The 13,639-nt window shown below is 38.7% G+C and overlaps 1 protein-coding gene across 1 annotated transcript; it reads left to right on the top strand.

Moving 5' to 3' along the window:
• Nucleotides 1-1,459: 1,459 nt before the first annotated feature.
• Nucleotides 1,460-2,166, top strand: insl3 (insulin-like 3 (Leydig cell)). Its single transcript, XM_030774698.1, has 2 exons — nucleotides 1,460-1,646; nucleotides 1,895-2,166. Exons 1-2 carry the CDS (start codon nucleotides 1,460-1,462, stop codon nucleotides 2,164-2,166), a joined length of 459 nt encoding a protein of 152 aa, XP_030630558.1.
• Nucleotides 2,167-13,639: the final 11,473 nt, after the last annotated feature.

The raw sequence follows: 13,639 nt of genomic DNA, 5'->3' as shown, positions 1-13,639 counted from the left end.
GGATTCTGACTCGTTTAAAACGCAGCCTCAGCCTCATGGCATTAACAGCAGGGAATCAGGAGTTGGGATTTCATGACAGATACGACTGCAATCATTTCACAGCTGGATTTACGCAGTAGCTCAACTTCTTATTTCGCTGAGACAATCTGTTTGTTTATGTTTCCCTCAAGGAAGTACAGTTTTAGAATTCAGAAATTGACATAAACATCGTAATTAATGTGAAGTGATGAGACATGGTGTGGTGACATGATTCAGGTTTTGCATTACAGTACCCAGGAGTAAAGATAGCAGCACTTTTGAAACAACAGCCATGACTGTGCAGCGTTACAGCATCCGTCACTAAATTTTTAAAATTCTACATTCAGTGTCCTGATCACTTTTTAGATGTATGAAACTGAAAAGGAGTGCATCTGTGCATGGTCAAATGCCACCGATCTTAACTGATAATCCAGTCATTATCGTACATGACTTGAAATTTCTCGAGTTGGTAGACAGCACTTGTTACGATGTATTTAAAATGATCAGTTGAAAGCCTTTTCAGAGAGGGTTATAGCTTTGTCTCACTAAATGTGCATATCATGTCTTGATATCTGTGTTTACGACTTTGTCAAAATGCCTTAAATTGTGAAACTATGAAACAAAGCCAGTTCAGAATTTCAGTTTTTACGAGCTTTTGAAACAGTCAACTGTCAGTCATAACTGTGCACCGTCACTTTCTCCGTCTGAATGCTACGTAAAGTGTCCTGGTCATATTTTAGACGTATGAGAATCTGAGAGGATTGCGTCAGTGCATGCGCAAATCTTTACCCTTGAACGTAATGATTATACAATGATTATACAACATTCAGCTACTATTGCATTTGTGAGGATAAATTATGGCATAGCTGCAACAAAGGGTTATTATTACTGAGAATACTAACCAAAGAAAAGTTGTCCAGCGTCCTAAAAATTCAGCATTGGTTTAACAAAGAGAACATTAATAAACAGACAAAGTACATAACTGTGATTTATTCATAATAAACATAAAGATGTAAATGAATCCCAAAAGATATGGAACTACAGAGTCAGCCAAACACATTGACAGCTTCTCATTCACCACTGCTTTATGAAACCCCCCTTTATAAATAAGAAAGAAATAAGTTTTAGATTGTCAAACTTTCCTTGACCTCGCTCCATGCAGTATATCACCATTTGACATGTCTTTATCTGAAGAGAGTTCCAACCTTGAGGGGGTCTGTGACATTCTGAGATCAGAACGTGTTTTTCTATACTCAAGGCCTTTCTGGATCTTCACAGATATCTTTGCCAAGGCCCAGTGTCCGCCATCAGATACTATACATGTATGAAGGGGTATATAAACTCTCCACAGGTAGTATGAGGCATCTTAGGACACGACCACAGAGTGTATTCAGCAAGGCATCTGCTTGGATTATTTTAGTTTCTCTTCAGATAACACAACATGAACTCAAAATGGCTTGTGCCTCTCACAATTCTTCTTATCTTTGAGAATTATGAGACTCACGGTCAGAACGTGAGGGTCAAGCTGTGTGGTCGAGAGTTCATTCGAATGATGGTCGCGTCGTGTGGCAGTTCCAGACTGAGGCGTCACGCACCTCAGTTTGTGGAACCTCAGATCAACCATAACAGTAAGTGCAATTTCTACAGGCCTTTGACAAACATTGGGTTTATCCTCACTTAATACAGTCTACAATCATCTCTGCTTGCTGTTTACTACAGATACAGGCAGCAAAAAGCACCTGAATTTTGACAGTGGTTTTGACAGATAGTTATCTGTCTATACTGCTTGTTACTGTAAACTGTAACAGTACACTATAGTACTTCTTGTTGTGCACTGTAACAGTACACTGTAATGCTTGTTGTTGTTGTTCTGCAGATGAGCTGTTGGGTTGGTTCAACAGTGTCCCCTCTGACCACCTGAGAGGCACAGAGAGAAGTGAGAACGAACCACACCTGGACCAAGTGGTAGCTTGGATGAGCGTGACAGAGAATTCAGCCTCTAATCATCACAGGCTTAAAGATGAGATGGAGCATTCAACCGCCTCAGAGGGGCTCAGTGCCTCCCCTCGATCCCGACGAGATGTGGGACCTGCTGGGGTATGCTGCCGATCGGGGTGTACCATGAGTGAACTGATACAGTATTGCTAAACGTCCACTCTCTCAACCACTGGGAGAGCTTATGTAGCTCCAACCACCACTTCTGTGAATGGATTGACCACAGTTGGATTTAATATCCAAATATTTAAATTATTTCTGCTTAAATTATTAAAAATGTACATCACTCTTATTCACTCCTAGGTTAACTGAATTATGCTTTTAGCCGCAGAAAAATCAGCAGTTTGGATTAATGTAAGACTATTTATTTATGATTAAGTATTTGTAATGGAGATAGTGTTCATTCTCCCTGACGTAATAAAAACTTGCTGTAAGCATGTTTGAGTGATTAGTGGTCATGCTTGAGTGATAACTGGAGGGAAATTAATCTTCTATGGATGCAAGAGGACAAAAGAACCAATTTTACAGGAGATCGTTCATAAAAATATTAATCAGATCAATTCACTGATTACTGATTAATAATAATTAATGCTTTTTTGAAAAATAAGATAAATTTGGTCTTTTTAATTACTTTAACAGAAATATTTGCCTTGGAGATTACAGATATTGTTTATTTAAGGAAGACATATCGATTGTACTGAGAACTTCAGCAGATTGTTTTGCAGAGCAAAGTTTTAGCTCATGATCACAGCAAAGAAACTTCATCACATTAAGTGAGTTCAGAGCAGTGAGTATAGAGACAAGTTTCTTAAAACACCATATCTGTGGGTTCTGTGGAAAATCCAGGAGCCATTCAAGGTTCAGATACAAACATCATCCTATAGTACTTTCACACAATTGCCTTTGTTCAGATACCTTAACTGAGCATTGTCAAAGTAAATGGTTATCATTATGGTTTACATTTTAGCCAAATGTTATGTGGAGAGGAAAGATCACTGAGATCAAATATAAGAGATCTCTGTGAGAGATCAAATACCAAATATGGTTCACAACAGTTTTACAGCAGTCACAGTGGGTTTCAGAGACATTTTTTATTCAGATTCTCAGATTCTCTTACAAGATATATTATTGAAACTTCAATCTAAAATTCACTGATGTCAGTTTTAAAATGTTGGAGACTAAAATACCATGCAATACAAGGCCAGTTTTTAAGACTGTGTCTGGGATCTATCAGAATGTGTCTGTGTTTGGGGTTTATAAAAATAGAAAAGTCTTCTTGACATGCAATGCTGGTAATGAACAGCTATAATCAGTGGATGGTGCTGGTGGGCCGAAAAGCAAAAACTTTTAGGGTGCAATTCTATTTTTATACCACTAGAGGGAGATAGATAAGTATTTTCTTTTTTGAGCTAATGCAAAGATTACACAGTATGGTATGTGCATGGGCTTGTGTGTATGCGTGGAGTAGACAGAGAGAGAGAGAGAAAAAAAACCCATATATATATATATATATATACACATAGATAGATAGATAGATAGACAGACAGACAAACAGACAGACAGACAGACAGATAGATAGATAGATAGATAGATAGATAGATAGATAGATAGATAGATAGATAGATAGATAGAGAGAGGGAGAGAGAGAGATGGAAATTAAGTTCAATCACAGAAAAGACTGGCTTGTGATTGCCAGAATATGATGCTACTATATAATAAATTCTTAATTTGCAGTAAGTACCAGAGCAGCTGCTATCTGCAACTAAATTAAAACTTGGACTGTGTATTGACAGTAACAGAATTTTCTTATGTCTTTGTCCTGTCACCGTGATAATGCCACACATATCTTTTTTTTTTTTTGCATAGACATCAGTTTATCAGCCTTGAAGATTACTGTTATAAGGTAGTTGTTCAGTGTGTGTTTATAGCCGGCTGTTGAAGTTGATTAGAATGGGCATGTATACCTGTTCCTGTGTCTGGGCTGGGATCTCTAGGCTGTGTTCAGGAGATACCTATTTTCCACACACACAAACAAATACACACACATATGCATGCACACACGCACGTACGTGCACACACACACACACACACACACACACACACACATAAACACACACACACATACACACACACACAAAGTGTATTCAGGCCTTAGACACATAATTATAGCAGCTGCGAACCCCAGCTGCTCCAGACGACTCGTCTATGTCTCCATTGTGTGAGTATGTGCTGCCTGCTGCCACATATTGTACACACTCACTGCTCTTGGGTGTAAGACACCACAAACAACATTATTTACATTTACAAAAAACTGCAAAGGGAATATAGTGTATCCATGTGTGATCTCCTACAGATCCTACCTTTTCATGTCACTGATTGTACAGACTGGTTATCAGATAACTTGCATAGGGAATGAGAGAAAACAACTATGTGCATGTTTTTTGCATCAGTGCAATTAACATTGGCGATGAATCATGACTTCAAGACTGTCATGGTGATTATTGATCACTAGCTTTTTTAGGTCAGCATATTGATTTTAACTGAAATGTTTGAGCCTAGTATAGTGGAAATCATAATGATGGTAATAATAATGATGTTGTCAAGGGTGTAGTGAATGGCTGCACTGTTGTTATAGTTCCTTTGAACCTAGAGTTGAAAATAACTATCTGTAATTATGCCCATTTTGAGCATATATATGGCATTTTGAACTGAAATCTGAGCTGCCATATGTGGGCACACAACAGATCAAAGAGAGCTGTATTTTGATTAGTCTTCTTCAGGTTAAAAAAAAAAAATCTGTCTGATCTTCACCACAAAAATGTTATGTCATTGAACTCTCACACTTGCAGGGTACAAATCCAGATGCCCTTCCTTAAGAGTGGCGCTCTTACCTCATCATTAGTTTTCTGAATCACATGTGACATCAAAGCCTGAACAAGAGGATGAGACTGAATAAACTTGAGGGACAACCGCTAAATTCGCCAGAGGCAGATTTCAAAACCATCAGCTCTGATTAACCAATCAGTTATCATCTAAGTCTCTTCCTTGTGTCCCAGCTCAGTTTAAGAGGGATAGAGCATTTTGGAGAGATCTGCTGGTTTCTGTGAAAGTCTCTCAGCGTCGATCTTCTCTGAGAGACATAAACAATCTTCACCCTCACCTCCTCTACTCCTCTTCTCTAGTTTCCCCTGCCCCTGCACTTCCCCAGTGAATGCGTGGGTGTTCTCACTACAGCTGCCATGCATAATTAAGACTGCAGTGGAGGTGTTTCTGCAGTGGTGCTGAGCTGCAACACCGTTCCGGGGCCCCTGCAACGCCTGCTGGTCAAAAGCCTGTGCTAAACGGTATGCCCCCTTGCCGGAGATTCCCGTTACACACACCAGATCCAAGCTTTACTTTTCAGCTCACGAATAGAAGACACCAGAGAAGGGATCTACGTATTGAGGTACACGGTGAGAAAGAACTGAGAGGCGCAAAACCTAATATATCTAAGTAGCTCAATGCTTTTTAAAGTTCATCAGCTGTTGTAAATAAAGCTTTTTTTTTTTTTTTCCTGTGTTCATGTTGTATGATAGTTCTGTTGCTGCAAGCTTATCTACCAGTGATGAATTATCTGTCATACCAAGTCAGTATATGTCCATGACATATTCAGAAAGATTGCTCCACCTCACAATTATTCAGTGTTCACACTGTGAAGGATATCTTGGTAGGAGATCTCATACTAGGTGGTGCCACGCTGCTGAGACTGGATCACCACATGTGGTCCCTTAGGGCAATCTGAAGAGAACAATCAATTAATATTAATTGGATCCTGAGAGACATGCATATGCTACACTCACTGCACCGGGTTACATTAATTCTAGACGTAACCTAATGTTTGTCTTCAATGTAAGACTATGCCCTGCTCACTCTCAGTGAACTACGCTGTCATCCCATAAGAAGCTGAACTCTTCCCTGACAGGCCTGGTGGATATCACCTTCTTTGGAAGTGGGCATATCAAACAATAATTCTTCTTATTGTAATTTTCACTTGGTAAAAATTACAGTAAATTATTAATTGTTGTTGTGTATAGTGACAAAGAGACCATGTAATTTCACTGGCTTCGAATCAAAGATTTTATCAGCAATGCAGCTATTTTAAAGGCACAGATAGTCTTCAAAACAAAGCCTGGGAAGCACTAGAACTCTGTTATAGTTTTGGCAGGGATGAGTTACATTTTTGTTTGCGGTGAGTAGCTCAATATGGAGCCATTCTGCATCTTTTCCAAAAAGGCTGTCCATCTACAGGAAATGTGTCCTTAAAATTTATAAGTGATCACGGCTTAAAGAACAAAATGACATAAACCATAAAATGGACTTTGTTTAAAATTGTTTGATTTACTTGGCAATCCTCATGAGATGAGCAGAGAACAGAGGTCACGTGTAAGCTATATAACATCATAAGCTGAAGTTTATGAATCAGTAAATGTATTTGCTGTCAGAGAACAATAAATATCACTGAGCATTTTGAACTGGGGAGAAGATGTACAGTAGCTGAAATCAATAAACAAGGATTCAGTCACACACATACATCAGCCTTCAATAACTGATTGACTCACAATTCACACCCTTTTACCTGCCAATGGAATGTATTTAGCTATTGCTACAAACCATAACCTCATGCTTCAACTTTTCCTGGCCAAAGGCCCAGATCCAAACAACCTGTTACTGTTCCTGAAAATTATTATTATTATTATTATTATTATTAAAATTTAGTTGAAATTGCTGTTCCTTGAGCAAATAACCTGTATAAAAGAAGAAACTAACATAATTTTATTTCTTTGACTGATGAGATCACTGTGAGATTGGATGATGGTGCTACACACTCATTTTTTTCTAATATAGGAATAAATATTCGTAATGTATTACTATATTTAGCATTGGTTTGACTGATTGAGGCCTAATGTGGATTTTGAGTTGAGTGACTCTCTCACTGCCCTTCATGTTTGCAGTGAAAGTCAGTCACTCATTAGATGAGCTTAATAAGGGCAGATCAAAGCCCCAACAGAATGCATGGACTAATGTACTGTGAAATCATATTTCACTCCTGAAGAACGAAGATAGACACCAAAATGTTGACATTGACTTTTCAAAATTAATCTAGAGTTAAGATAAGAGCATAAATTAGCATGAGAAAAAAGCAAAAATAATTATGGCTATTATGCACTAGTTCACAATAGTTTCATTTTATGTTATAACCTCATTAACAGCAAAAAAGCAGTACCATTATTCTTTATTACAGCTCGGTTTGAAGAGTTTTCCTTTTCAAAGAAAATAAGCATGGAAGACAGAGGCATCCTAAGAAGATGAAATCTAAACTTGAATTACAATATTATCAACCTGGACATCAGCAGATCTCTCTCTCTTTCTCTGTCTCTCTCTCTCTCTCTCTCTCTCTCTGTCTCTCTCTCTCTGTCTCTCTCTCTCTCTCTGTCTCTCTCTCTGTGTCTCTCTCTGAGTCTTATCCATTTCAGAGTCAGACAACTCTTCTCTTTTTCACTGTTTCTCTTGCCTTACTATGACCTTCAGTAGCAGAAACAATAAAATTTAATCAGAACAAGTTTAGCTCATATACTTGAACATCAAAATATGGTCCCTAAGCTTAAGACTGATGCACAAAATCCCACAATGTTAAGAAACGTTGTTGGATATGAAACGAACAGTTGTCTCCTAACATTGATTCAGCAGTCATCACTGTATCCTGTCAGTACCAATCACTGCATAACATGACCTGACAAACTGTCCTCACAGGAATGTACCTCATCCCATGTCCTACACTTAACTACGTATCCTCAGTCAAATCAAATATAGTGATATGTAACTAACTATACAAATTTTGGGCACGACTTGCCTATAAAGGACACCTTGTTTCCATTTTGTAATTCTGATCTGTAGGCTTTTTTTCTTTTAACTCTGTCAAGGACCACGTGTATTGACAATGACAAAACAGCAGAAACTATTCACTACAGTCACCTTGGACAGCAGATGGACCTATTCGGGAGTGACCTTGACTTGATGAAACCCTTGATAGATTATTACAATGGTTGTCTCTGAGAAGAATGACCACCATACAAACTATTTACTGATCTGGGTAAGTCAGCTGAATTCATTAATCACTCTGAGCTGTCCACGTGCCTAAATGCCTATTGTTAACTTGGTGGATGCTTTCTTATGCATGTCTTTCTAGATTTTGCACCTGGCAAGCTTTCTGTGCCATATTCCTCTTGATTGCACATTTCCCCAGTCTCCTGTATGAAAAATAGAGCAAAACCATCATGAATATTGAATGTTGTCTGTTCTCTTTCTGTCTCATGGTGTCTGTCTATTTCTCGTCTTTGTCCTTGACCAGTCAGCTTACATAACTGAAGCGTATCAACAAGCTGTACTTTGGCGATACTTCTTGTACCTGTCAAAAATTTCTGTCCTGTGATTGAGGCATAGAGCCAACACAGATGAAAAAAAGCATGCAGACCACCTGAGCTTGTACAAACATTAATTAGGAACAGTTGAGGCAGCAAATTGCTGGTTCCAAGAATGACTCTCACATGTTTTGGACAAGAGCTTTCAGATACCCTTATACCCTTGCTCCCAACAGCCAGACGGCACCAGCCTAGCTCCATGCTTTACACTTGAGTCTCATCCCTTGGGTTTAGGAGTGATTCCAAGCTCAATTGAAAATGTTCTGCTTAATCCCCGCACAGGTTTCACAATGGTATGATGATAAGATGCAATGAGACTAATCCAAGTTACAAATTACAATTACAAATGATTGGGACATCCTTTATCAATTCATTACCTTCCTGTAGGATGTCAGTCAATATGTTCTTTTTCATCCCATAAGCAAATGTGTTTTTGGTGTAAAATAAAATAATGATAATAAAAATAATAATAAAAATAATAATAATAAAGCCATTTTCACACTGAAGAGCTGACGGTGGTGATTGCTCAAACAGTCATTTCCAGAGAGGGTAAGAGCTGTAATTACCTTTATGAAGTGGCATGTGGGGCCGCCATCACAGATCCTTGAAACACTCTTTCCGCATGAGGATACACACACTGGTGCATCCTCTGCAGGAGGAGATTCTTAAGGAGCTCTCATGCTCTCTTATGTGTCCTCTACAGAATGAGAACCTCCTTCAACACAGTGACCTGTTATTAATTTCTAGGTTGTGAAACATACAAGGACACTATGTCCAAGAAAAGGATACAGTTTAAAACTATCAGAATTCAGCTATTGTGCGTGATATCATGTCACATGACAAGGAAAACAGTAAGCAGTTGGTTCTTTTTAATTTTTTCTGCTTATAACTGTGCTCTACCAGCAGTTTTAGCTCATGCATAAACTAACCAAATAAATGAAATCGCAGGATTGCAGACAGTACTCTTGGGTGCGACAGACTAAGGTAATAGGTCTAATAAAAGACGCAGGGATGTGCTTCACCTATATTTGGTTAAGCTTACCAAAGCAAAAACACAAGACCCCTTCAGAGCCAGCGTCCCAAAAATTTCATACATGAAAAAACGTTTGCTGAACGTCTGTATTTTTATTTCGTTATGGATGTTTATTGTCTGCGTTGGAAAAATTGCTTTTTAATCTTGCATAAATCGCTGATTGTATTGTCTGCATAACGCTTGTCTTTATGTTATACGTTGGTTATGTTTCATCAGCCTAGTTTTACGCAAAGAAGCAAAGTAACGCATATAACACAACGATTGCAATCTATAATTTTCTATGGCAACACAAAGGTGGTGGTTGACTGATAGACTGCAAATTGTCTATATTGCTATATATGATATACAGCCTGAACCTTTAAAGTAAACGACCGTGATTGTTTGAGCACGATTAGTTTTTGCTGCAGCTGAAGGATGCACGGGAACCCCCGAGCCCCCACCCTTTTCATCCACCCCCGCTAGTCTCACGACAACCAAGATCTAAAAATAGAAAAGGAATCCCCCCATCAATTTAGAACACGTCACAAGGTCATATACTCCTCCTCTCTCAATCCTCGATCAATACTCCAGCGGCAGGTATTGTGTGGATCATATAGCTACCGCAACTCACCAATTGAATTCTCACACTGAAACCTCGCATGTTAAAACCGTTAAAATAATGCGAGCAGTAGCCAACATTAGCCAATGCCGTTCGATGTCTTACCCTACTATTATCCATGCAGTTTTTCACAAGCTGTATCTTAGTAATATTTGACATCTGGATATTATAGTCAAAGAAGACAGCTACAGAAGCTTGAAGCGGTATCACCCACAAGCACATTCACGCGCCGGAGGGCATGTCCGTCCCTTGGACCGCGGAAAACCTCACCCCTCAGACCAGTCCAGGATTTCTGGTGAATTTCGATTTTGCTCAAAGAACTCCACTAGAACTCTGCCAGATTCTTTTCGATTTCTGTCAACACTCACGACTCGATCTTTTGACAAGCTCAGTTTTCTAATTTTTATTGGACTTGTATTTATTTGTTCTTCAAAGGAGGACTGCAGAAATTTCAGAGTTAAAGGTAAGAAAGTATTGATGTATTTGTAAATATCGCTAACTTTTCTGAACAATTAGGCCCACTTTATTCCCAATTATGTGTTATATTTCCCTTTGAATCTGGTGTTTTGTTTCGTCCTAAAACGTTGTCTCCCTGAAGGATCTTTGATGTTATAGATATACATTATGATGTAATGTAGCAGAAAGGCTGTAGGTGTATGGGCACAACATGTACCACAGTTGTCCATATTAAGGAGAAGGTTGACAAGTGCGTCCCTCCTTTTGTGCTACTCTGTAAACTATCCAATGGCAGAGCAGAGGTGATGAAAGAGGCTATTTCTGGGCCTTTGAACCGTTTCTCTGTGATGTTTTATTCTAACCTCTTATCTTTCAGTGCAACTAGCATTCAGGTCGACTCACTCGGTTTCTGCAGATGTGAGACGGCTAATGCGGTTTGTCATTCGCTGAGTATATATCAAGCCTTTGACACGTTCGTGTCTGGCACTGGCAAAATTGTAACCCCTGGCATCAGTTTTTCCTGCAAATATGCAATCTTTCAAATAAGCAAAAAATACATGTTTTGTGCATTTGAAGATATTAAATGAATTAATGAAATGTTTGCCTGAAAGAAAGAAAGAAAGAAAGAAAGAAAGAAAGAAAGAAAGTACATATGCTGGTATAGTGTCGCGTCAGCAGTCCATTCTCCGCGCGCCCCCGTGTTGGCTTCTTCTCATGTCGGATCTCCATTCATAGCAAATTACATTTAGTCCTTAAATTCCAGTTTGTCTATTCCTTGACAACATAGCGCTGCACCTTTTTATGGGCAAATTTTGTTAGGACTAGCACATTACGCAAATAAAGAAACAAAGACGATGTAGGCCTACGCAGGTCTGCCCACACCCCCATGGTTCAATATTGCTGTGGTTCTTCGTGTTATAATCGAGATCTATACGGTAGTTTGGTTGAGTTTGATGTCAAGCGTCAAACGCGCCTGACAAGACTAGTTAACCAGTGTTTTGTTGTTTCAGTAGGTGTGCATGGTGTGCTGCAGGCAGAATAAAACACGTAGGCCTATGCCCATTGTTCTCTTATACGTCCGACGTGTTTGGTGGTTTAGGGATGTGTAAATGATGTCGTAGAACAAGGAACAAAATATATGCTGCCAGTATCCTACAAAACGTTTTAACCTAAGTTGCATCATTGTTAACGCTGAATATTAGACTACTGACGCAGACACCTCATTGCCTCAGACATAAAGATATACCCATCAGAGCGCTAGTTTGTAACTTAACAAGCGATTTTTTTTTGCTATGTGTTGTTACCTATTTGCGAGTCTATCTATCTATCTAACCTCGAACCCCTACATATAGCTCAGAGATTAGACCTATAAATGCAATGTGGGCACCCAATTAAATTCAGTAATATTAATCAGATTTTGTCTGTCTCTGATTTTTTGCATGATCACATTCTTAAATGGTGTCAAATCACAATGTTATCATTTGTGAAGTGCTTGAACACAATTTAGTCCCTATGGAACATTGACTCACTTAACAGATGCTCTTTTCCATATCAGTTAGCAAAAGGTGTGCACACTGGGTTCGGCACTTGTGCAAGATGTCTCCTTATTATCATATTTGTCCAAAATAGTTTGGACATATTTTTTCTCTGTCATCCACTGAAACTAGTGGTAAAGAAATGATTGGAGGCTGTAGCATCACACCTATGTGATATATATCTTTTGAAAATTTTAACTCCCGAGTTGTCTGTCCACTAGGCGTATATAACCGTAACACCACACATGACCTCAGTCATCTTCAGAATTTCTGCTTAAGGCTGCCTACAGTTTTTTTTTAAACTCATTTACTCAGCTAACCAAAGTAACTCCATAAAGACAGATAAAAAAAATGATGATTTTTTCATGCTGTGTTACAAACAAATTTAATTTTACTGTCTTAATGCAGTACTCATACTAGTCGATACTGATAAAGGACATATCAGATAACTGAGACCCTAGAATCACTTTCATTTGGTGAGATATTTCCATGGCAATCATTTATTGTCTTTGGCTTTGACTGATATTTGTTCATCTTGCTATAGTGGTACATGCCTTACATGTTTTTGCTCAGCTGTCCTCACTCACCATTAACCTTGCATGTACTATTTTGTCTGCAGGAAAATGAATGGAAAATACAATCAGAAATATGATGAAAGCTTGGTGTTGGAACAGTTACTTATTGTTTTGGACAGCTAAATTAATGTGTCTAGGTAATAATTAGGAGGAATTTAACAGTGCAACCCTTCAGTAACTGGATATACAACCCAGGAAAGAGAGGGTAACAGATACCGAGTGTGGTTAGTGTGTGTTAAGGTTGTAAACTCAGATTCAATTATTGATGTAACATTGCTGTCCAAACCAGCAAAGGAAACTTCATCTTGTTGAGGGCCCACTCAGTACACAGGAGCAAATTAATTCATTAAAATATCAGATTAACATTGTCATTGCATCTAGTGGGAAAATTCCTACACTTCATCAGTAACTTTTAAGAATACCCATAAAATCGTAATGGTTAGAATTTTTTCATTTATGGATATACTTGCAATGCACGCAGCTATGAAAATACACTGTAGAAACAGTGTCTTTCCTTTTTTGATGTAGGAAATGTTTGTGTTTGTGTGTATGCACGTACGTCATGGAACTGTTTATGACAGTCGTGAAAGTTTGCATGTCATTATTAAGACATCCCCAGAGATTCAACGAGATACATTTGAACGGGTCGTTGGGTCCATTTCGGACATTTTTCTTTCACGACCCTGTACCATGCTCTCTCTCTCTCTCGCTTGCTCTCTCTCTCTCTCGCTCGTCAGTGAATTGGGCGTTGGGTCCATTTCGGATTTTTTTCTTTTACGACCCCGTGCCTTACTCTCTCTCTCTCTCGTCAGTCTTTTGCCTCTTTTCAGGACCATGGAGAGATCGCTGATTAATTCATTCATTTTGCTTGCTTTCTTTGCACTCCGCTCAGTTCCTTTGTGCGTTAAAATCTGCGTAGAATCAACCAGCTGTTTCAATATTACTTGCTATTATTAGTGTTCGCATTGGGG

Source organism: Chanos chanos, chromosome 5 (genome assembly GCF_902362185.1).
Source record: "Chanos chanos chromosome 5, fChaCha1.1, whole genome shotgun sequence".
Taxonomy (NCBI): domain Eukaryota; kingdom Metazoa; phylum Chordata; class Actinopteri; order Gonorynchiformes; family Chanidae; genus Chanos; species Chanos chanos.
Note: the sequence above shows the minus strand (reverse complement) of the source record. Positions and strands in the feature narration are given on the sequence as shown.